General features: G+C 51.4%; 9 protein-coding genes across 9 annotated transcripts; 6 read left to right on the plus strand and 3 right to left on the minus strand.

Moving 5' to 3' along the window:
* Positions 1–42: 42 nt before the first annotated feature.
* On the plus strand, positions 43–2780 carry LAESUDRAFT_722063 (uncharacterized protein). The gene is made up of 6 exons (XM_040908128.1): positions 43–563; positions 613–1062; positions 1121–1227; positions 1286–1409; positions 1465–1508; positions 1557–2780. The coding sequence occupies exons 1-6, from the start codon at positions 272–274 to the stop codon at positions 2517–2519; spliced, it is 1980 nt and encodes a 659-aa protein (XP_040767652.1). The 5' UTR covers positions 43–271; the 3' UTR covers positions 2520–2780.
* A 274-nt stretch (positions 2781–3054) lies between these two features.
* Positions 3055–4475, plus strand: LAESUDRAFT_810245 (eukaryotic phosphomannomutase). The gene is made up of 7 exons (XM_040914199.1): positions 3055–3226; positions 3279–3399; positions 3451–3619; positions 3673–3735; positions 3796–3832; positions 3892–4083; positions 4139–4475. The coding sequence occupies exons 1-7, from the start codon at positions 3143–3145 to the stop codon at positions 4244–4246; spliced, it is 774 nt and encodes a 257-aa protein (XP_040767653.1). The 5' UTR covers positions 3055–3142; the 3' UTR covers positions 4247–4475.
* A 310-nt stretch (positions 4476–4785) lies between these two features.
* Positions 4786–5807, plus strand: LAESUDRAFT_694407 (uncharacterized protein; the record flags this gene model as incomplete). Its single annotated transcript, XM_040906200.1, has 4 exons — positions 4786–4905; positions 4966–5001; positions 5063–5183; positions 5239–5807. 4 exons carry the CDS (start codon positions 4786–4788, stop codon positions 5805–5807), a joined length of 846 nt encoding a protein of 281 aa, XP_040767654.1.
* An 80-nt stretch (positions 5808–5887) lies between these two features.
* On the minus strand, positions 5888–8891 carry LAESUDRAFT_722064 (terpene synthase). The gene is made up of 9 exons (XM_040908129.1): positions 8329–8891; positions 8056–8274; positions 7870–8005; positions 7191–7822; positions 6996–7144; positions 6836–6941; positions 6545–6767; positions 6322–6468; positions 5888–6256 (listed from the first exon to the last, which is right to left on the minus strand). Exons 1-9 carry the CDS (start codon positions 8757–8759, stop codon positions 6107–6109), a joined length of 2193 nt encoding a protein of 730 aa, XP_040767655.1. The 5' UTR covers positions 8760–8891; the 3' UTR covers positions 5888–6106.
* A 34-nt stretch (positions 8892–8925) lies between these two features.
* LAESUDRAFT_464936 (uncharacterized protein) lies at positions 8926–9348 on the plus strand. Its single transcript, XM_040902578.1, has 2 exons — positions 8926–9181; positions 9310–9348. The coding sequence occupies exon 1, from the start codon at positions 8961–8963 to the stop codon at positions 9117–9119; it is 159 nt and encodes a 52-aa protein (XP_040767656.1). The 5' UTR covers positions 8926–8960; the 3' UTR covers positions 9120–9181; positions 9310–9348.
* A 100-nt stretch (positions 9349–9448) lies between these two features.
* On the plus strand, positions 9449–11271 carry LAESUDRAFT_711787 (actin-like ATPase domain-containing protein; the record flags this gene model as incomplete). Its single annotated transcript, XM_040906864.1, has 5 exons — positions 9449–9556; positions 9616–9857; positions 9945–10864; positions 10917–11095; positions 11170–11271. The coding sequence occupies 5 exons, from the start codon at positions 9449–9451 to the stop codon at positions 11269–11271; spliced, it is 1551 nt and encodes a 516-aa protein (XP_040767657.1).
* Positions 11272–15942: 4671 nt separating this feature from the next.
* LAESUDRAFT_711788 (uncharacterized protein) lies at positions 15943–18250 on the plus strand (the record flags this gene model as incomplete). The annotated part of the gene is made up of 5 exons (XM_040906865.1): positions 15943–16020; positions 16076–16087; positions 16623–16678; positions 16777–17338; positions 17675–18250. The coding sequence occupies 5 exons, from the start codon at positions 15943–15945 to the stop codon at positions 18248–18250; spliced, it is 1284 nt and encodes a 427-aa protein (XP_040767658.1).
* Positions 18251–18717: 467 nt separating this feature from the next.
* Positions 18718–20669, minus strand: LAESUDRAFT_722067 (DUF1688-domain-containing protein). The gene is made up of 7 exons (XM_040908130.1): positions 20424–20669; positions 20319–20345; positions 19951–20248; positions 19704–19877; positions 19321–19638; positions 19118–19265; positions 18718–19056 (listed from the first exon to the last, which is right to left on the minus strand). The coding sequence occupies exons 1-7, from the start codon at positions 20601–20603 to the stop codon at positions 18882–18884; spliced, it is 1320 nt and encodes a 439-aa protein (XP_040767659.1). The 5' UTR covers positions 20604–20669; the 3' UTR covers positions 18718–18881.
* Positions 20670–20699: 30 nt separating this feature from the next.
* On the minus strand, positions 20700–22215 carry LAESUDRAFT_722068 (histidinol phosphate phosphatase H). The gene is made up of 3 exons (XM_040908131.1): positions 21803–22215; positions 21162–21731; positions 20700–21106 (listed from the first exon to the last, which is right to left on the minus strand). Exons 1-3 carry the CDS (start codon positions 21959–21961, stop codon positions 20873–20875), a joined length of 963 nt encoding a protein of 320 aa, XP_040767660.1. The 5' UTR covers positions 21962–22215; the 3' UTR covers positions 20700–20872.
* Positions 22216–22236: the final 21 nt, after the last annotated feature.

Raw genomic sequence — 22236 nt, forward strand, 5'->3', positions numbered from 1 at the left:
GCAAATATTCTGATGCGCTCTCGATCGCAAGTCTGCCGCTTCACAGCGTTCGGTGATCTTCTCGACTCATTCGTTTACTCTTCTCGGAACCGTCTAGCGTGCGCCTTAGTCATCACAGCCAGCAGTCTATTAGCTTTGTAACTCTAACGTTCTACGGAAGTTCTGCATCTCGACTTGTATCCTCCACCACATTGTACCGGATATCCTGCAGCTACTTTGCATCCATTCTCATTTCCACCTGTCTACATCTGCTCTCAATTTCGAGCTTGTCATGTCTTTCACGCCGCAATACCATGCCTTTTCCCTCCCGCGGGAACTTCTGGACACTTTGATACCCCGGAACGTCGTGAACCAAGAGCCATCCCCTCCTGAACCCGAGCCTGTGGCTACTCCGCCCACTGGGACCACCTCACGCGCATGCAACATCTGTCTCGGCGCAAGCTTTGCAGACGTAGACGAGCAGCGCATTCACTACCGTTCCGATTGGCATCGATACAATGTCAAAGTGCGTCTCAACGGTGGCAATCCGGTCACGGAAGCCCAGTTCTCTCAATTAGTGAATGGTGCGTGTTAGAGGGTTCTAGGAGTTTTGTTGTATCTAATCTGAAATAGGTCTGGAGGACTCGATATCAGGATCTGCTTCCTCGTCCGAAGGCGAATCCGACGACTCGGACGCCGTAGCCGCTCTCGTACAGAAAACTCGCAACCTTGTGAGGCCGCCTTCTCCCGACTCCGCCTTGCCATCAGTTCCCAAGACGCCGCTGGCGTGGTTCCACTCTCCGCCGTCCACACAGATCGGCTTGTACAAAGCCATCTTCCCAACCTCCGCAACACCGTCAACATATCTGGACGAACTGAAGGAGATGCAGAAAGGTGGAGAGGAAGGGCGCACATGGGCCATTTTCATGACTGCCGGAGGGCACTTTGCGGGTGCAATTGTTCGCGTGAAGGCTCCGGATAGCGAGGTGGATGACCAGGGCGGCTTGACTAAGAAGGGAAAACCGAGGAAGCCGAAACCTGACATGGAAGTGCTGAAGCACAAAACGTTCCACCGATACACTAGTCAGTGAAGTTGACGCCTTACCGTACAAGACATGCTAACTTCGGCTCCCTCCATCAGCTCGTAGAAAACAGGGTGGATCTCAATCGATTAATGACAACTCGAAGAGCAAAGCGGTCAGTGCCGGCGCCATGCTTCGTCGATATGGCGAGCAGGCGTTGCGAGATGTGAGCTTTGTACAGTCGCTTGCTCTGACAGTTGCGCTCACTCAAGAAAGTAATGTAGGACATCCGCAACCTCTTGCAAGATTGGGCGGAGGAAATCGATCATTGTGAGCGGATATTCATCCGCGCTAGCGTCTCGAATAAACGCATCTTCCTTGATTACGACGGCGCTGTAATTAACAAAGGTATGTCATGCGGCGGCGTACCCCTCGGAATCTTCATGTTGATGTCTGATTATAGGTGATGAGCGCCTGCGCACGTTCCCTTTCCCCACACGCCGTCCGGTAAGTCTAGTCCCCGCGTTGCAGGTATTACAGCTAACAGTTTCCTAGACACAATCTGAACTATCGCGATGTCTCTTGGAGCTCACCCGCGTGAAGGTGTCCCATTTGACTGAAGAGGCGCTTCGCGCGCAGGACGAGGCTTTCCTTGCCTCTCTCCTGAGGCCGAAGCCAAGACTTCCTGTTGCAGCATCACCTTCGGAACAGGAGAAAGTCAAGGAGAAGCCTCATTTCACAAAAGAAGAGGACTTATTCCGTGAGAAGTGGAGTCGACTACTGGATATGATCATGAGAGGTCGCTTTGATGCACTCAAAGCCTTCTGGGAACGTGAAGGCTCAAATATTGGAGGCATTGATGTGTCAGTACCAGAATGGGCTGGGGAGAGAGGTGGGACCCTGTTGCAAGTGGCTGCACATGCTGGTCAAGCAGAAGTGACAAAATGGCTGCTTGAGGACATGCATGCGGATCCCACTGTTGACGTGCCAACCAGCACAACGACGGAAGACGACGGTCATATCTCGGATGCATCGGATGCGCCGGCATTGCCTGTTGGCGTGCGACGCACAGCGTATGATCTCGCGCGCACCCGCGCAGTCCGCGACGTGTTCCGGCGATGCGCAGCTGCCCATCCTGATTGGTGGGACTGGCTGGGCGCGGAGAAGGGTGCGCGGGTGTCGAGCGTGCTGAGCGCGGAGATGGAGGAGGGCAGAGAAGAGAAGAAGAAGGCGCGGCGGAAAGGCCTGAAAGAACGCGTCAAGGAGCGCGAGGCGAAGGAGAAGGAGAGGGAGGTGCGGACGCCCAGTCCGCCGGTGGTGCCAGAAGTCAAGGAGGTGCGCACGGCGCCGAAGCAGGTTGAGAACCCGAACGGGCCGCGGAGGTTGGGCGGCTCGGCGGCGGCGAAGGAGGGACTTGCGGGGTTGACGCAGGAGATGAGGGCGAAGGTTGAGCGGGAGCAGAGAGCGCGCGCTGCTGAGGCTCGTTTGAAGGCGACAAATGCAAATGGTGGTCGTTGAACAAGCGACTCTCTTTTGGTTGGGGGGCCATTATATCATGATATTATTTCCTTATCACAGCTTTACGGTGCACACGTGCAAACCTTGAGCTCGAATGTTCAACTTCGGCAGCCACGCGAGCATGTGTGTCAGTTATTCGATGCATCATTCCCGCCACCCGCACCGATCTTTCGGGCAATTATCTGCCCCACCTTCCAAGACGTTTAATGCGCTGTGATGCTAACATGTACATATGCTGTTTTATAGAGAAACCGGTACATTAAGGTAATTACTAGTGGCATGGGCTATGCTATCGCGAAATAAGGGTTGCTCGGAAGGTTGACATCGACACGTCGAAAGTTGTAAACTGCTATCACTTTTGGGCACTGCTGTAAGATTGCTCTCTCATGGCCCAGCATGGGCAGCAGGTTGAGAATATTAATCAAGCTGGCCTTTTTTTTGTCGGGTGGAATGATGTCGGTGACACGTTGCCTTTGCAGAAAACGATCGATCGAGATTGATTGAACATGGCCGATTCCGCATACAACTTACACGTAAACGAGCGGCTGTCTTTGTACTCTTTCCATCTCGCTCGACGTTGACCGACTGTATTTGTCTTTCTTCTCACCGCCTCGACCCCCGAAATGGTCTCTGCGAGTTTCGCTGATCGTCCGCTGAAGACGCTGGTTCTGTTCGACATGGATAACACGCTGACTCCAGCTCGCCAAGTATGTTCCACGCGCAGGACGTGAATTCAACAGTGATCAACGATGTTTATAGAAGGCTTCCCTGGAGACGATGCAATTGCTTCGCTTGCTGCGCAAGAAAGCTGTTATTGGCGTTGTTGGAGGCTCTGACTTTGTCAAGGTCTCCGAGCAGCTGTCTGTGGCGGGATCCACAGGTCCGTGCAATGATCTCCGGCTGCGGACGCACTGACTCACTGTGCTAACAGTGCTAGAGGAGTTCGACTACACCTTCGCTGAGAATGGCTTGACGGCGTATAAAATGGGGCAGAGCTTGCCGTCGCAGTCGTTCATCAACTTCCTTGGTGAAGAGCGGTACAAGAAGCTGGTGAACTTCATATTGCACTACATTGCGGATCTTGACATCCCGATCAAGAGGCATGGCGTCTATACTGTTGCCGCAATGACTCTCTGAACAAAGGCTTGCGCAGGGGGACATTCGTTGAATTCCGCAGGGGCATGATCAACGTCACTCCACTTGGACGCAATGCAACGTAAGCGGTGTCCTGGTTTTTTAGAGCATTCTTGTGTAATGTTATACCATCGGCCCGCAGGACCGCCGAGCGACACGAGTTTGAAGCGTATGACAAGGTACTCGACTTCTTTCCGCACGCGCCGTGACGCTACTGACTTATGCGATCCTGACGCAGCAATATGGAATCCGGACAGCTTTCGTAAAGGTCCTCGAGGAGAAGTTCCCCGATTACGGCCTCACCTTCTCCATCGGCGGCCAAATATCATTTGACGTCTTTCCTACTGGATGGGACAAGACCTACTGTTTGCGTCATGTCGAGGACGAACAATTTGACGAAATTCATTTCTTCGGAGACAAGACCCACAAGGTTCGTCGTTGTGTTGTGGCTTTTGATCTTGCAGTTGAAGCCCCGCAAACTCTAGGGTGGGAATGATCACGAGATATATTCCGACTCACGGACTATCGGACACTCAGTTACGAGCCCTGCAGACACCATCCGTGTCGTAAAGGAACTCTTCTTCCTGGACTGATTAATGCAACAGACTCGCGAACGGAGTATGGACGGACCGTAGCCCGACGTGATGGGTGTCACAGTCTGGCCTAGTTCCGGTAAACAGCTGTGATCAAGGCCTAGGGTAAATTAAATGTGCTCGTAGTTTATGTGACTGTGACTGTGATCATGGAGTCAACCTTGACTTCTTGGACAATGAAATTTATGGCCAACATATGGGATTGATAGAAATCTTGCTGTAGCAAGCTATATCGAAGGTATCATGGAGAATCAGTGGTCGTCATCAAGTACCTTGCGCCGCAAGCAAACTAGGAACGTATACTGAGAGAACACATTTTCAATCATGTGATTAGTGACACTTTTCTCCGTCACATCTTTTTTGATATAGTTAGACCCAGCATAACGGTCACGCCACCGGTGACTAATGGTCCCCAATCTTCAACTATTTACATGTTGTTTGCTAACGTGGGTCAACCATACATTGACTGTCGATGTCAAGTTTTCCCTTTTGCCATCAGCTTCACTGTCATTGGTATTACTGCAATCCTGTGGATACCAATGGATATCACCTTAACCTCTGAGAACATCATCGAGCATGCCCAACATGTTCTATGTCTAATCGCTTGTGAATGGGGGGGATGTGAGGCAAAGTTGAACAGCTGGCGACAGCTACAGGAGGTATGTAGCCTTTTTCTTTATGGTTCTTTAGCTTTCTGGCACTAATATCATTTTATATAGCATCTCAAGATGCACTGTCGAAACCAGCAGGCTAAAGTAAGCTTCATGGCTTAGTGCAATAAGCAGTGAAAGACGTAACATAACTTAATCACTGTAGGGCACATATGATTGTCATTTCCACAGATGTGCTGGTCGCATTCACACATCCTTTGTTGACCTTTGGGAGCATGTCCAGCTCAGCCATCTGTCTCGTATTACATTAATTTGCCCCATCTCTGGTATGTCCTCTGCCTGATCTACAACAACCAGTACAACATTAACCATGGTCACCAGGTTGCCCTCACACCTTCAGTGGCCACCGATTATCACTCGTACCACACATTCAAGATATTCACATGGAGCTGGTTGGCAGACCGATTGCAGAAATCACTGGCAGGCTAAGGCCGACATACAGGCCATTTAGCCCAGTGCTTCGCAACCTGCCACCACTCCCCTCAAACAATGCACCCATCTACATGGTGACAGCCTTGCCCATGAGCAAAGCCAGCCATCCTCGAGGTCAGAGGTCAGAGATGTTGTCTCAGTTCACCCGAGGGTCAAGGAGGATGAGCCGGAAGGAGCTGGAGGAAGAGGAGGATGCTCAGCCATTCAGTGACCTTCCCAACCCTGACATGGAAGCAATCAATTTGTCTGGCAAGCTGATCCTTCAGCCCAGATCAGAGCAGCCATGGCTGCAGCTATCTCGGCCATACAGCATGGGCCTCTCATCTCGAGTCGAGGGGACAAAGCCTCCAGTCAGCATTAGCTACAGGGCTTTCTGCACCAAGTTCCATGGGCTGGAAGAGGCAGCACTCATCAACGGCACAGGAGAGTGGCCTGATGCAGAGGAAGAAGGGCAGTAGAGGATTACAAGGATTGGGCAAGGGATTATCTTACTAGTACATTTTGAAGCAAGCACATTTTGCCGCATGCATTGTCTGCACACGTCGTTACATTGTTTCACAAGTTATGTATGTTGCTCATCGCATGATGTATTGAATAGCATACACACTACATGCAGATCTCGCCGGACAATATCACTCTGCACTGAACTGCTTAAACGAACAAAACACGCTCGCAGTCGAGAAATACAAAAAATACTAAGTCCGACAATGGTGCGAATCTCTGGGCGCGCGCACTCTGGTCTACAGCTGCGCACGTTCTATGTAGATCTGCTTTTTCTAAGTTCCTCCAGGTACCGATGAGCACGTCCAAGCATCCAGATAGTGAACGAAAATTTAAAGTTTGGATAGGCAATAGTTACGCTCTTGTTGAAAATTCCTTCCATCGCTTCTTGAGACCACGAGCCATCCTGACGCGTCAGTAATTACATATTAGGACGACGTACTGATGTTACGTAATTGAATGTCCACTCACGGCTTTCTGTCTCGACATGACAAGGTGTACAGCGCGTTCGATCGGCTCCGCACGAGGATAATGCGCGTAGATGAGCGCGAGTGTCGCCCAGCACGTTTGGACGACTTGCGTTTGCTCGTGTTCGACCCATGTACTTGTTTCGCAGGACTGTAAATCAGTCGATTAAAGTGGTCCAGAATAACTTTCGTCAGGTCACTCTCCCTGCATTGAATAGTCGATTTACCTTATAACTCTCGCCCCAGCCACCGTCCTCTCGTTGATGGCTCAAAAGGAATTCGCAACCTTTGTGCGCATATGAACTGGTGGCATAGGTCTCCCCTACGAGTGCGAGACTCTCGCACGCGAACATAGCCGCATATGTGAAGCAGATACCCCACGAGCCGACCCAGCCACCGTCGGGCGTCTGCGCATCATGTACGTACCTGACCGCACGGTCTATCACACGCCTATCACAGCGTCAGCGCTCACAGTTCACGTATGGAAGTAGGATTGACGGGTGGTAACAGCCACGTACTGTATGTCGTTGGCCCGATAATGTGGGTAATATTTGCGGAAGGTAGACAATGCGGTGATAGAGGAAGTCGTACATTCTGGATAGCTGTGTTCGATCATGATCGCACCTGTAACGTGAATTCAGTGATGCAGCAGCAGCAGATCCGTGGGTCGCGACGGACCGAAGACCTCCGCTGGGTTTAAGTACTCCATCCATCGCGGTCCGCGAATAAGCTCGTAGCTCGCGAAGCCGCCGTCGGCATTTTGCATGCCCAGAATGAGATCTACAGCATCACAGAGCCGCCGTTCGCTGACGAGCTTGGGTGTCGATCTATCTCAAATTAGAAGAGGCCCAGCGTAAAACAAGGAACGCTTACTCAATATGCTTCTGGAGATACAACACCGCCTTCAGACCCTCTCCCGTACAGTCACTGACAATGTACCCTTGCGTTTTTGTACTGAACGGCCAGGCGCCCTTGGTGGGATGTCTATAGCCCGACTGGAAGTGTTTGGGATTGTCCCGTATCTGGCACTGATCGAGCCACTCCAGCGCTTTGATGAGACTTTCCTGATTTTCCTCCTCGAACGCCAGACCACTTTCGACAAGCGCCTGCGTGATAAAAGCGATGTCCCACAGTTGGGAGCCATTCGTACCGCACATCCGCATGCCCTCCGGTCCTATCCACATGAAGTCGGCACGCTTGTCGCGATGGAGCTTGTAGGCGGTGCTATCCGGACCATCTACATGATAGCGCACGATGAGATTCATCATCTTGGACACTGGCCCGAGCGTCTGGTAGCCCGTGTTCTCATCCTCTTGTACTATCAGCCGGTAGCATTTATCGACGCCTGCTTTGCGGAGCGGAGGGAGCGCGCAGTATTCGTAGGCGGTGAGGATGGAATACAAGAAGTCAAAGAGGGCGGTGTGTGGCGCATAAAGGTCTACTTTGCAAATATTGTTGCGCTGCGCCGGCCAGTCAATCATGTGGTAATCTTGGGTATAAAGCTCCTGTCTGGATGTCAGTGCATCGATCAGACAGGCACTACTGCACAAACCTGTCTTAAAGAGTGGATGAGATCATTCTCCTCCATTTTGTAGCGGATAGCATATAGGTACGCCATGGGTATGTAAACGTTGCGGGTATGAATCCACCATCTGTGAGGGTGGAAGGGAAGAGCATCCGGAAGCAACCTGGCCGTTCTCAGATACAAACCGAACTCTCTGCAAAAGTGAATACTGACCACAACTCGGGAGGAATAGGATTGTTTCCATCCCAATCATACACATTCAGAACAGAAAGCCAGAACTTTCCCCAAGATGGCACACCGGTCGCGCCACCAAGCTTGTGAAGGGTCGCTCTTGCTCTCACAAGGGCTGGGTGATCAGGAGAAACACCAAGAATGCGCATGACGGTGTAGTTCATTGCAGTCCCAAATACGGTGGACTGGCCCTCAACGTGCCTGCACGGTCATGACATGACAGCTACAATGGATATAATTTGTGTAATAACGTACAGCCCCCACCCGCCATCTTGCGAATTTGCTCGATTGAGCAGATAGCGGATCATCTCGAGCCTCTCGGGCTCCGTGAAGCCCATCCCTGTCACGTACGAGCCAATGACGAGACCTGGCATGAGGAACATAGGTCCGCCATACTCGCCTGGCCAGTGACCGTCTTTGGCTTGAAGATGCTTGTAGAATGTGTAGCCATTGCGCGCAGCATCCAGCGCGTTCTTGGGTGGTGGCAACGCAGGGGGATTGAGCGGGATGCCGAGCCAGTACTTGTCGATGTCCGTCTGCTCCCAGGCGTTACAATCGTCGTCCGATTCAAGATAGTGCCAGGTGTGACGACCATCCTCAGAAGAGCGCAATCGCCAGCGAGAATAGTCTGTGAAGGGCTGCTCGCCGGTGGCGGGGATGTCGATGGGTGTGTAGCATCGCAACATGGTCGTGTTCTGTCTCCGTTCGTGTCCCGAGTCGACGTGAGTGTTATGTATGCAAGAGGTGGTACGATTCGTGAATATCAGCTTGTTCGGATCCGCTGTCTGATTATGCCTGCTTAAGGTAGTATACGATCGCAGGGAAAGTGGCGAGTGACCTCAGCTCCCCTCCCACCGACCACCCCGCAGAGTCTAGTGGCTACAACGATGTTGTCATGTAGGACCATGCTACGTAGTTACTCATTATTGCCGCCAACCTTCCGACTTAAGAGTAGTGACTACCATTACCTACTGCATTCCGCCTATTCTTTCTTCGTCCCATGCATCCTTTCCGTCCTTTTCATTTCGCCCACAACGTGTAATTAGGCCCGAGCGGCGACCGTGATTCCATTAGTTGGGATAGCGGTATATGAATCGTATTTAAACCGGCGAGTGACCGTGTCGTCTAACACGTCGCGTTGAGCCTAACTCTGCCTAACTTCAATGCGCGTCCATCCTTGGTCCATCCATCCCATCGCCCGTCTTGACCACCCTCCTCGCCATCTGCCTTGGCCAGCTCTCACACGCTTCTCGAGTGGTCTTCGAGTACTGCTAACTGTCCCCTTTCCTCTATCTCGGGAGTACAAAGCTGTCTTTCCTCACCGAGTGTACCAGGCCGGTGAAACCAAGAACTGAAGCCGGACTTTACTGTCGAGATGAGCAGTGGAACGTTCCGCGACTCTTTCATAGTCATCCTGGACACAGGCCGCACGACCATCCGTGCCGGTCTCGGGCTACACGATCTTCTTCGCACCCCCTCAGTCGTGAGTACATACGAACAAGCTGTATCTCTTCATTCATGTGAACGGGCATCACTCCCTAGGATATTCTCGCACGCGTAGGTCTTCCGCGCTCCTTCTTCGCTCCCTCAGACGCGAACGATAACGGGGATATCGCGCAAGGCGACCCATCCATAACCAAGGCTGTGATTGCTAATGCAAAAGTGACGGATTACCTCGTGGGTGTCCAGTTGGATGAGGCTCTTGCAGGGAACGAGGACGTGGCTATCTTCTGGCCGTTTGCAGATGGAGACGTGAGCGATTGGGAGCAGGCAGAGGCGCTCTGGTGAGTACCACATGTCTCCTTTTGACCTGCAGACAAATTATGGCCTCAAGCCGTAAATTTCAAGGGTATCTGCTGATGCTCGGTTAGGAAACACGTCTTCTTTACTAGACTACCGCTTCGCCGATCACAAATGGAGTCGCCCGTGTTGCTGTCCCTCCCTGCAGGTCTCTCGCGCGCAACATACGAGCGCGTCTGCCAGATGTTCTTCGAGCGCTTCAACGTCGCCGGTTTCGGCGTCGTGGAGCGTCCACTCGCCCAGTTCTACTCGGCCGTAACTGCCTCAGGCCAACTTTCAGGCGTGGTGGTCGACATCGATCGTGAATGGACGGACATCACACCAATATCTGACGGGCTGATTGTACAGGGAGCGCGGATGCAAGTGAGGGTTGGCATGAATGATTGTAGGAGACATTTGACAAGAGTGCTGAGGGGCAATCAAAATGTCATGGGTGCAGTACAAGAGATCTTGCAGGAGGAGGGGAAAGACCCAAGCGAGGAGGCACAACTGTCTGTGCTTGAGGGCCTTGCAGACCAGTTATGGGCCGAGGGCCAAATCAAGGTCCTCCATGAGGGCGAAGGGGGCACCCTCGAGGACGATCTCGACGGTTCAAACTCAGGCGAGTTGAACATCGCCGCTATCGTTGTCGCAGGAAAAGAGAAAGCCGTGATCGAGAGCGGGATGAAGAAGAAGGCGGCAAGGGAAAAGGCTAGCGCGGCGGAGCAGGCGAGGGCACGAGAGATCGAGGCAAAGGATCTGATCGAGGTGAAATGGAGGGGTAAGACGGTGACAGTCGGAAAGGAGCGGCACCGATACTGCGAGCCGTTGTGGGACGCGGGACTGAGGGAGCGGAAGGGCAAGGAAAGGCAGACAGCTAATAGAAGGGACGTGCCTGAGCTCCCTTTGCATATAGCAGTTGGAGAGGCGGTCGCGAGGACGGAGGTCGATCAGCGTGCATACATCTGGCAGGGACTGTTCGTGACCGGCGACATCACGGACCACGTCAAAGGTGAGCTGAGTGCAACTCTGCAAACGCGGTGGTAATCTAATAGCTCGCGTAGGATTGGGGGCGGCACTTCAAAGCCGCCTTTCATCATTCCTTCTCGTCAGTCTGGATCCGTCGGGTAATGAGGTCCAGCCGCGCAGCATTCATACGCTTAAGATACCCGATTACTTCGCTGAGTACAGAGAAAAGGGTGATGGATTGGCCTCTTTCTTGGGCTCGAGCATTGTTGCGAAAGTGCGTGTTCCGTTGCAACACCAGTGGTTGAGGTTCACTTGCAAGGCAAATGACTAATGCTTCACTCTCCGTAGATATCATTCGGCGACTCGGCGGGAAAGAACTTTGTTTCGAAGGCAGACTACATAAATATGGGCCCAAGGGCTGTGCTGGGCATGTCGCCATCACTGCTGTAGGATTTGCTGTCTGCTTCGTAAGAGACCCGTCTCAGCGGGCAACTTTCTGCCCTTCATGCAATGATAGGCCGTCGAAGATTCGACGGTGTTTCTACCCAGCGTGGCTGACACGCCCGCCTTTGTTTCGGTGCGATGTCAACGCGCAGTAAGAGCCATGATCGATTGTCTCGATCGTCATAAGTGGCATGAAATGTCCAGGTGATACTGCTTTGCAAATGTGAAGTCTGCCCCCGCCGACATTATGTCACGGTGCATCATAGATCCTGCCAAAAGGCAAGGAAATGGCTGCAAGGTGCTAGCTGTGTTCAGTGACCTGCATAAATACCAAAATAAGGGTCTGCCACAAAGGGTCAGGCCAAAAAGGCATGCAGTGACATGCAGCCTGCAAAAAGGGGCTCAAAGGGCCCTTAGCCTTATATCACACAAAGATGGGTTGATGGCTTGTAAAGCCGCATGAAATAGATGAATGAAACTGGGGATACCCAGCTTCCTCATAGATACTTATATACACGTAGGGCAGGGCCCCTGGCACTGTGCTACTGTGAGACCTCGGATACCTACATGTGAACATATAGCCAAAATCGGTAATGGTTTTGTATTCGTTATGGCAACTATCTACAAAGGCCGTGGATACGCCGAGGTAATCCTATCTAATCCAATGAGACAATTGCATGTAAGTGGGCCCACTGTTGAGGGGCCAATGGGTGATGGCCAACAGGGCACATCACAACAGTTGCAACATCGGATGAGAGGATCTGTCCAAACTCAAAACAATGAGTGAGACGATTAGTCTTCATCTGGATAAGGCTGTGAGAAGATCCAGCCTATCCTGTACCTGGCTATACTATATGCCAGTTGGTAGGGGGATCCTTTGTGATGCCTGCCTATTGGCTAGGCAGCAAAGTGGTTCCAAATAACCTAAGTCATTTGGATTTTTACTGACTCTTACATGGTGGATGCTTATATAATCAGTAACCCCGTTGGACAGGAGGGGCTTACATCATTGCCTGATGCGCTCTCCTGTGAGTCGTGCATGCCATGCCTCTGTTCCTGCCTCTGTTGTATCGATAGTACTGTTGTGATCACTGCTTTTCCAGTTGCAGTCTGCAGGTCCTTCGGAGCATTCCAGCTGTGCAAATTGTCAGATTGCATGCTCATTCACTTGCAACCTCATTGTGCACGCTGTCACCATTCTCTATGTACCAATTGTATCATCCACAGTTTGCAGTCTTCTGCTAAGCCGTTTGGCCCACCAGCAGTTTACTGTATATGAAGAGCCGACGTCTCACATGCATGTATGCTGCTTTCGATCGTGGTTGTCATCCGTTTGGTGGTAGCGCCGTTCAGCGTCGCAATGTACAGTGACCCACAAAACTGTTGATAAGATTGCTCACTTCGACTTGTATAGTAAATATCTCCTCAACCAATGGGTCAACTACATTGTATAAGGGCTCATTGGAAAGCGTATTATCATGGCTTTCTAATGCAGTTTTGGTCATATTTTTATCACATTTTGATCCCAAGGTATTTACTAATCTTTGAGGGTCACTCTTATCAACAGTTTTGTGGCACATATCCAGGTTCTACAAAACTTGTACTTTCAGTACTTGGTATAGCCTCCCTTTGCCTTCACCACTGCATGCACCCTCCTTGGCATACTTTCAATCAGATTCTGACACACTTCCTTCCCAATAGCCTCCCATTCCTTCTCCACCCTTTCCCACAACTCAGTAATTCCCTTTGGTGGCTCCTGATACTCTGCAAGCTTCCCTTTAAGATGACCCCACAAATGCTCTATGGGATTGAGATCTGGGGATTGAGAGGGCCATATCATAGTGTTGAAATCATGGTCTTTGAACCAATCCTTGGCCTTCTTGCTGGTGTGCTTGGGGTCATTGTCTTGCTGAAACACCACATCCTCCACAGTTTTACCCCAATCCTCCAGGCTATTCTGCAGCTCATCCTCCAGAATGCTGACATAAAGGTCTGCATCCATCCTGCCATCAATCTTACAGGCATACCCCACACCATCACAGCCCATACAGCCCCACATCATCAAGGATCCACCTCTAAACTTCTGGGTCCCTTCCACCAACCTATCACTGAGGCTCTCCCCTGGCTTCTTCCACACCCATTTCCTTCCATCTGACCCCATCCTGTTAATCTTTGTCTCATCTGACCATACCACCCTTCTCCAGTCCTCCACAGTCCAATATGGGTGAGCCAAAGCGAAGTCCATCCTCTCCTTTCGATGCCTTGCAGCAAGTAAAGGCCTTCTGCGCTTTACTACAGCCTTCATTCCTGCCTTCTTCAACCCTCTTCGCACTGTCTCTGCATTGACAACCCTCCCAGTAACATCTCCAAGAGCTCTGGCCACAGCAGAAGATGTGGTAGCCTTGCCAGTCCCAATGAGTCGAGTAGCATAGCAAAGATTGGCAGTAGAAAGAAGGGAAGATCATCCTCCTTTGGCCTTAGAAATGGTGAGACAGTGTGTGGAGCATAGTTTACTGATGGTCGAGTAGTGTAGACCAGTCAAAGCTTCAATTTCTTGAAGAGATTTGCCATTCTGAAGCAAAGCGATGACATGGTTGACAGTTTCAGTAGCAACAGCTTTTGGCATGATGTTGGTTGAGTGTGAAGAGTTGTGTATGGCTGTTTGTACATTGTTCATGTTGAAACATGAACATCAATCAATATTCTCACAAAGAACCCTGTCAACACATCAAGAATCACAATTTTCTGAGAACTTGTGTGTGTGCCACAAAACTGTTGATAAGAGTGACCCTCAAAGATTAGTAAATACCTTGGGATCAAAATGTGATAAAAATATGACCAAAACTGCGTTAGAAAGCCATGATAATACGCTTTCCAATGAGCCCTTATACAATGTAGTTGACTCATTGGTTGAGGAGATATTTACTATACAAGTCGAAGTGAGCAATCTTATCAACAGTTTTGTGGGTCACTGTACTTGAAGCTGGTGAGCTTCCTTCTGTTCCAGTCATTTTTGCACTCGATGCTCGTTTTCTGTACTGCGACACTTTCATCGAGGAGCACATTTCATCACATCCACCTAGCCTCGATTGGTGGTGCTGTACCCTTGCTGTTTCCTTTCTCGCTGATCATTTGCCTTACCGTTCACTGGTGCCGTTGTTGCATCTGCATAATCTCAGTCTTTGGTGTTCATGCCGAACACTGGATGCCATTGTGTGCGTGCTTAGGTGTCATGAATGTCGAGACTGTTGTGCACAAACGACGGGTGAATTCACCTGGTCATGTTAAAGTGTACTGTCACACACTTCAAATGCGACGCAAACAGTGATGCAGTCTACAAGGATGGGTGCAAACATTGGCGTGCTCAACTTGAACTACTCACCATCACCAAACTCATCAAGGGACCTGAGCCGATGATAAAAAAAAACCAAGTTGGAATAGAGGACAACGTCTGCATTTGATTCACTCTATGTTCTTCATTCATTGCTTTACCTTCCCACTTCAGAACAATCTGAACAAATATTACATACACACTCTCTATTCCTATTGTATCTCATCCTTTCTCCTCTCTGTATCACGACCAAATATATATTCTGTTTATACTCTATCTTCTGTATATTGCGAACTATTGATCTTTGTATTTTTACTCTATCGCTCTCAAGACATTCAAAACTACTTGTTGGGCTTATCCACCGATCATTCAGATCCGGGCATGCAGACGCAGTGCCACTATTTTGAGTGGCGAATTGGGTGCTTGCTAGCTTGATGGTCCAATGGGTTCCTTTCTGGGCAAGTGGCCTGGTGTCACATGACCAATGCCTGATAACTTCCAAATAGGGCAAGTGGCCAGTGTCACGTGACTGGGTGGCTGAATCATGGGTGCTTGGTGGTCATGTGGTAGACACAGTCGTATCTGCAATATATGTGGTGGTATTGTGCTGTTTGTCTAAGTATCCACTTTGTGAGACCAATATGAAGGTTGGTGTCCGAATAACCACTCAAATGAGGACTTTTAATGGTGCAAAAAGAAAGGTGTCACTTAATACTGTGACACATTAATGCAAGTGATTGTGGACTATGGGTAGATACCATGAGGATCAGTATAATATGAATAGCACACTTGAAAGCAATGGAAACATAAACACTCAATTGCACTGAGTTCAGGTACATAGATTATAGATAGAGAATAAACATTGTGCCACATATTCATATTTTTATTACTGTTATTTTTATTCTTTATGTTTTTGGGGGGGTTGGCTTTGATCATTCATCCTTGTCTGCTTCTTCTTGAACTCCATCCTGGGTGAAGCAATCAATAATTGAAAGTATTCAAGGTGTTTAAAATATCTTTTCTTGACAACTGTAACAGAATTTGGGCAGAACCTGGTCCCTCAGCCACATCTCTCCTGGTTAAAATTCAGCCCTGACATGCAATGGGAGGCATTATGTCAACATGTCATGAATATGATGTATATGATACTTGCACTGCACACACAAAGGCATTTCTTCCCATTGCTTTGTGAATGTGTTCTAATAATGGACTCTTGTAATAATATGCCCTAATCTGGCAACTCTATGCATCAAAAAGGTGATTACTTATAATTTATTGGCATTAAATTAAATAATGTGAATCAGTCTCATGTCTATCTGCAATGTTGATTAGCATCAATACAAGTTATGTCTTTACTGCAGAGCTTCTTTCATGTCCAAAACATAGTAAAGTACCTTGCTCAGAGAGCAACATTTGGTTCACTGGTGCCTGTCACTGAGATGAAAAAAATACTTAACTTAGCATTCTCTTTCCAAATAGGTGATTATATATGTAAGTGGATCTTGTCACGTCTTCACACTGCAGGCATGAAGGCATTTATTCCCGCTGCAAATGCACTGAAAATGTGTTCTAAAGTGTGACCTATGCAACACTATGCCCTAATTAAGCAACTTTATTTCCCAAACAGGCAGTCAATTACCATTTCGTGTCATTAAGTAACGGTCGCAAATGCTTTCATGTCTGCAGTGTCACACACATCGACACTCTCACTCGCCACGACATCCAGCTGCTACACCCTCCAGCATGCACGCTGCACCGACTCCCGGATGATGAAATTGCCTTGGACTTTCCGGGTGAGGACCCTGGGAAATCGGCTGCAGCTGATGCATAGCTGGATTGGCAATCTGTCTCCACCCCAGCTTAATTCCATCCTGCCCTTTTCACTCCATGTAGTATTGTTCTGTCCTGCTGTCCAAAAGTGAGAGTGTGTATGTGCACTCATGTCGACGCTCTCACTGGCCACAATACCTAGCTGCTATGCTCACTGCACTGACTCCCGGATGACGAACTGGCCTTGGCCTCACAGGGTGACAACCCTGGGAAGTCGGCTGCATACTCAGATGGTACAGTCAACGAGGGCAAGTACGCAACTCTTTTTGTGATAGAACCACCAACGTCTAATTCTGTGATTGCGCCGTCGCTCTCGCAGCTCGAACCCAGTGACTTTCACAAGGATTCAGACATGGACGAATACCTGCCTCAGCGGGGAGGATTACTCCGACCCGGGGGGAACAGTTCGGTGAGAAAGAAATCGATGAAGCCATCCGCAATACATTTGCCACAGCACTGGCCGGTATCAGCCTCGCCGTGGAGCAGGCAGTCAACGACCTCGGTGACGACGAAGGCCTCAGGGCAACTCCCGCGACTACACGCTGGGCGACCACTGTCGAGCATATCCTCAATGCCATCCAGCAGATCACTGCCTCTGTGAAGGACTGCCCCTATGTGGGTAATGCCAACCTAGTCCACCGCGTGCGTGAACGCATCACGTCCACTCATCGTGACGTTGGGGCCAACTGGCTCCTCGAGTATGCCGACCCACCCTCTTTCGCCCCACAGCCCATATCCTCCGGCGCTGCTGCGATCACTGCTGCAGTCACTGCTGCTATGGAGCCTTTCGTCCAGCGCGTCGACCGACGCCTAGCCTCTCTTGAGGAGAAGGCAAAGGAGTCCCGTTCCAATCCTAACACATACTCGAGGAGAAGGCAAAGGAGTTCCGTTCCAATCCTAACACCTGCCCGCGTAGCACCCCTGCTCAAGCAACTTCCTGAGCCCAGGCTCCTCCGCCTACTGCATCATATGCCACGGCTGCATCAGGAAAACTCAACTCGGCTTGTGGCTCGAGAACCTCCTTTTTGACTTGTTCTCGCTGGTTTTGGCCTGTACAAGCCAATAAGCGCGCGATAAGGAGCTCTCAAGCCAGAGAAAAGTTCAATATAAGGAGGTCCTGAGGCTTTCTAGGACTTATTGTCTTTTTTTGGTGACAGCAAGCGGATAGAAGCATCATAAGCCGGATTTGAGTTTTCCTGATGTGCCGCCACTGCTAGGGCTGCCCCTGGGTCTGCCATCCCAACGAAGCCGTCTGCACGCGGACCTGTTGCCCCTGCTCGCTGGATCGCCCGCTTTGTGGACAAACCCCCTGCTAAACTTACAGCAACGGACCCCCTCGTGCTCGTGCGCCAGCTTTGCTCTCGCCTTGCTGCTGTCCCTACTTCCGCCACTGTACACGTCCTTGCCATCGAGCGTACCCTCACCGGCAATCTGGTCATTACATTCACGGCTACCACCCCGCGGGTGGACATCGCGAGCCACCTTCCTACCATCCAATCTGCTCTGGGAGTTCCGGAGCACAACATTGTTTCTGCTGATGTCGCTTGGTCCAAGATGACCCTCGGGTTTGTTCCGACGTGCCCATCCCCGACAGAACCCCTCTTTGATGAGGCCACCCTTCTCGCCTCTCTTCGTCTGAACCCCTCCTTCACGAAGCTCCCGCTCGCATATGGGCCACGCTGGCTCCGGCGCCCTGATGATATGGCAGACCAGGCACATAGCACTGTGTCTCTCGGTTTCGAGGATCCCGACGGCTCCGTCATGAAGGGAATCCTTAAGGCAGACCTGTTCCTAATGGGAGGCCGTGTCCGTGCCCGTCGCTAGGATGACAAGTCTTGCCTCCTGCAGTGCACGCTGGCGGTTTGGCCACACTGCGCGTGACTCCAAGTGTAAGAATGCATGCTCGCAATGCGGCGGGCGTCACTGTGTCCTCACCCCCAAACAGCGAGTCGAGATGCAGACTCAGGCAAGGAAAGGCATGTTGCGCTTCACATTGACTAGAAATCACTTGTATGTAAATTATCCGCAGGCGAATTCAACTTTTATCTCACCGACACCTGCCTGACAGACATATAAAATCCACCGTCATTCGCTGTATGAACCTCCACTCACTCGATACAAAGCGACCCTTCTCGGGCCGCCACACATACATATCTAACCAAAAATTGATATATTAGAGACGAAACAAATGTCATCCCCCGCTCAACTTGCGCGTTCCTCCGAGCAAGGATCCGCCGCGCACGCGCGGCACTTCTCGAGTACATAGAACCATCCTGCGGCATGGAAGTGGACTATCACTGTATAGCCGTCATGGCATTCTCCAAACTTCTCATGTGCTACGATGTATATAGTTCATCTTATTGTTTCAGTACATTGACATGTTGCTCTTTCGTCTTCGTCTAACGCAGTCAGATCTTTTTTCGCACAGAGATGGGCAAACCCAGCTCATTCAGACTCAGAAGACAGTCCCATCGCTCTCGATGTCGATGGGTGGCCCACCCGTCGCCGGACGCTTCTGCTTCGCGATCTCCCGTCCGCCCTTCCATGTCGCGCTCTCGAGCACCTGCGCCAGCGTCAACTGCGCCGCGGTCAAGCCGAGATTCTTGCGGATGGCATCGGCTATGCGGTCGCTGTGAACAAAAGTGACGCGTCAGCATTTGCTGCGCTATGTAGAAAGGACGTGTTGCTTACAGCTCGATGACAGTCATGGCACGCCATTCGACGATGGCAGGGTGCGAAGGAGGCAACCTGGGGATCCCGGAGCTGGGGTTGGGATAGAAAGAGGTGGGGATGGCATCCGGCTTCAGCTGCAGGACGCCGAAGTCGACCAACAGCCCTCCTGCACGAAACCAACAATTGAGCGTCTAGCCATACAACATAGGACTACGACCGACCGTTTCGGTACTCCGGTAGCCCTGTCATGAACTCCATGCCCTCGACTTTCCATCCGAGGACCTTCTGGATTGGCTCGACGAGGCTGTAAGTGATCCAGCCGGTGAGCTTGTGGAATGGCACAAGATCGTCGCCCTCGTTCACGGCGCTGGCTTTGAGCGCGTGGCATGGCCAGACGTCGCCCAAGGGAACGCCGCCGAGTGTGGTGCGCGTTGCGGGCCAGATGGGCGCGAGACCCTCGATGAGCGCAGTCCAGAGGGAGAAGATGTGCACGCGGCGTCCGCCGGAGGGCGAGGGCAGGGACTCGGATTGGAGGAAGCCTGCGAGGACGCAACGAAGGAAGTTAGGATTGTATAGATGAGGGTGTGGTACTGGAAGGGCTCACCGACGAGGTTGCCGGGCCTGGCGTCGGGCCCGAAGTAGGTCGGGTTGGCCTTGAGGGCATTGCTCAAGTTGACGAGCAGAGACGTGCGGCCCTCGATGCCCACCATCGGGTTAGACCCGCTGACTTGCATCGCTACTGCAGTCCTCTCAGGCGTGATACGTGCTAGACCCACCGCTGTGAGGCGCATACACATAGGACGCCAAATGAATATTAGAGGCGTGCAGAGTTGGCGATTAAACAGCCTCACCATCCACTCTGTGAGGGTTGCTGCTATCGCCCGAGAAGAACCCCTCCTCGAACATCTTGATGCTGGCGACGCCGAGGCCCTCAGAGCGCATGAAATTCATGTCGGACTCCTTCTCGTGGTACGTCCAGGTGTTTCCTGCACCCGCATCGAGCAGCACGGAGACAAGGAAGAGATCGAGCAGCCGCCTGGTGATCTCCTTCTCGTCGGGCGGGCTGGGCACCGCCTTCCACTGCGCGATGAGGGGCTCGACACGGGGGCGACCTGCATCGAGGTGGCGCCATCGTCCATGAGGAGGTATCTGAAAGGGGACATATGATGTTGTGATCGTGCTACGCAAATGCTTGATGTGATGCGAGGCGCGTACTCACGCTAGCGAAGTTGGTCCCATAGTCGCGCTACATGATGCATCATGATTCAGCATACGCCCCATCACTGGCAGTGCGTGAGATTGATCGTTAGTCACTCGAGCGTACTTTCATGATCTCGATGCAGAACGCAGCCACGTCTGCCTCCTTCTCTTGGTGGTACGTGAAGTACTCCAGCTTGCCTTGCTGAGCGAGTGCATGCACGCGGCTGCATCGCTCACGGATCGCAGGGAGCGTGCGGAGGTATGCAGCGGTCTGTTCAGCATTCAGAGGCTGTCCAAAGTTCATCGTGATGGGTGGGCACAGCTCGAGTCAGTGCGAGATGAACAGCTGCTATCCATCGCTGGTCGAAGCAGATATGATAGCCGCACGTTGATCGTGATCGTCCGCCACATACAGCTCAGCGCGTGAGATAACACAACCGTGCCTTAATACAGCGCCAAGCCACAGATAATAGTGCTCATACAAAGGATTGTATCTGATTGTATTCTGTGTTACAACGGAAACCAAGCAACGAAGAACGAAGATAACGCCGGTTAGCACACAAACAGCCACGCCTACTGGGAACCTCTCCTTTCCCAGAAAACATGTTTCCAGCAGTCGCCCTCCACTTTGACTGGATGAAGGTACCTTCCGCCTGCGTTTCGACGTTCTTTCCTCTCCAATGTCCAGAGCTCATTGATGCCGATACGTTGAGCATATCCAGCCATCCGGTCATAGTCGAGGCCGACGGCATGCGGGCCGTGACTGTCGTCGGATAACGCGAACCGCCCACTGTGTTTCATGATCAGCTGTAACACTCGGCAGTGAGTTCAAGGCGGCTGTCACAGATATGAGTAGACAAACCTGTGCAACATCTTCTCCCGGATACGATGTATCCCACTTCTTACGCAGTGCAGCGGCGTTTAATTCGAACAGCGCATCGTACTCTATCGCATAGCGGATATTCCTCTCCAGCTTCTCCCAAGCGCGCGGATAATCAGCGAGCCTAAGCGAGGGGTTGTACAGCCGGCATAAGTCAATATGGCCGATAACTTCAGGGTGTAGCCGCTGGAGGACTTCGTACTGTGCATCAAAGTACGAGCACAGATACGCCTCCATCTGCTTGTGGGCTGCGCTGGCACTGGCGCTGGACGATGTTCCTCCCCCAAAGCTGGCAAGACACTTCTGGAACGTTGGCTCGTCGAAATCGATCGGGATGCCATTGGCATGATGGATTGAGCCAACAAGGTATTCGATCCGCCCCTCGTGTCTCTTCAGGGTAACCTCCAGGTTCGTGATATCGACCTCTGTTATGAACTCGGTCTCGAGGCCCACAAACAGATTGATCCGTCCAGCATAAGTCTCCTTCAGGCGATGCGCCTCATCCAAGAATTGATCAAATTGGGTTCGCAGCACATCTAACGCCAGTCCTTCCTTCGCAACATGATTAGACATCGTGCGAGCAGAGACGCCAGGATACAGCTGCGGCACGCAGAGACATTTACCTCTTCCGGATATAGATCTTCCACACGATATCGGGGTGCGTGTTCGGTCAGACCATACACGTCGAAACCCTGTTTGATGGCTTCCAGGACGACCTCCCCAAGTGTGCCGGATGCATGCTTGCAGAATTGACCAGAGTGTGAATGATGGCTGTGGGGCATGGAAGCGGCGGCTGGTAACCGCTACGTAAGCGGAGCGCCAGGAATGTGAGCGTAAGCAATGTGTGCAGTGCACACGAGTTTCGTCCGAGTACCCCGCAAACGCAGCCCGAATGGCTAGAGGGGAGGCTGTGCAACGAGCACACAGCACAGCGAGACGGCGAGGGCTGCGGGCAGTGCAGAGTCGGCGGTGCAGGACGTCGCCTTGTTCGGCGTCGCACGTGGCCACGCCGCAGGCGAGCGTGAGAGCGCCCGAGCCCTTTCTCATATAACGCCGG

This window comes from Laetiporus sulphureus (assembly GCF_001632365.1).
Source record: "Laetiporus sulphureus 93-53 unplaced genomic scaffold LAESUscaffold_6, whole genome shotgun sequence".
Taxonomy (NCBI): Eukaryota; Fungi; Basidiomycota; class Agaricomycetes; order Polyporales; family Laetiporaceae; genus Laetiporus; species Laetiporus sulphureus.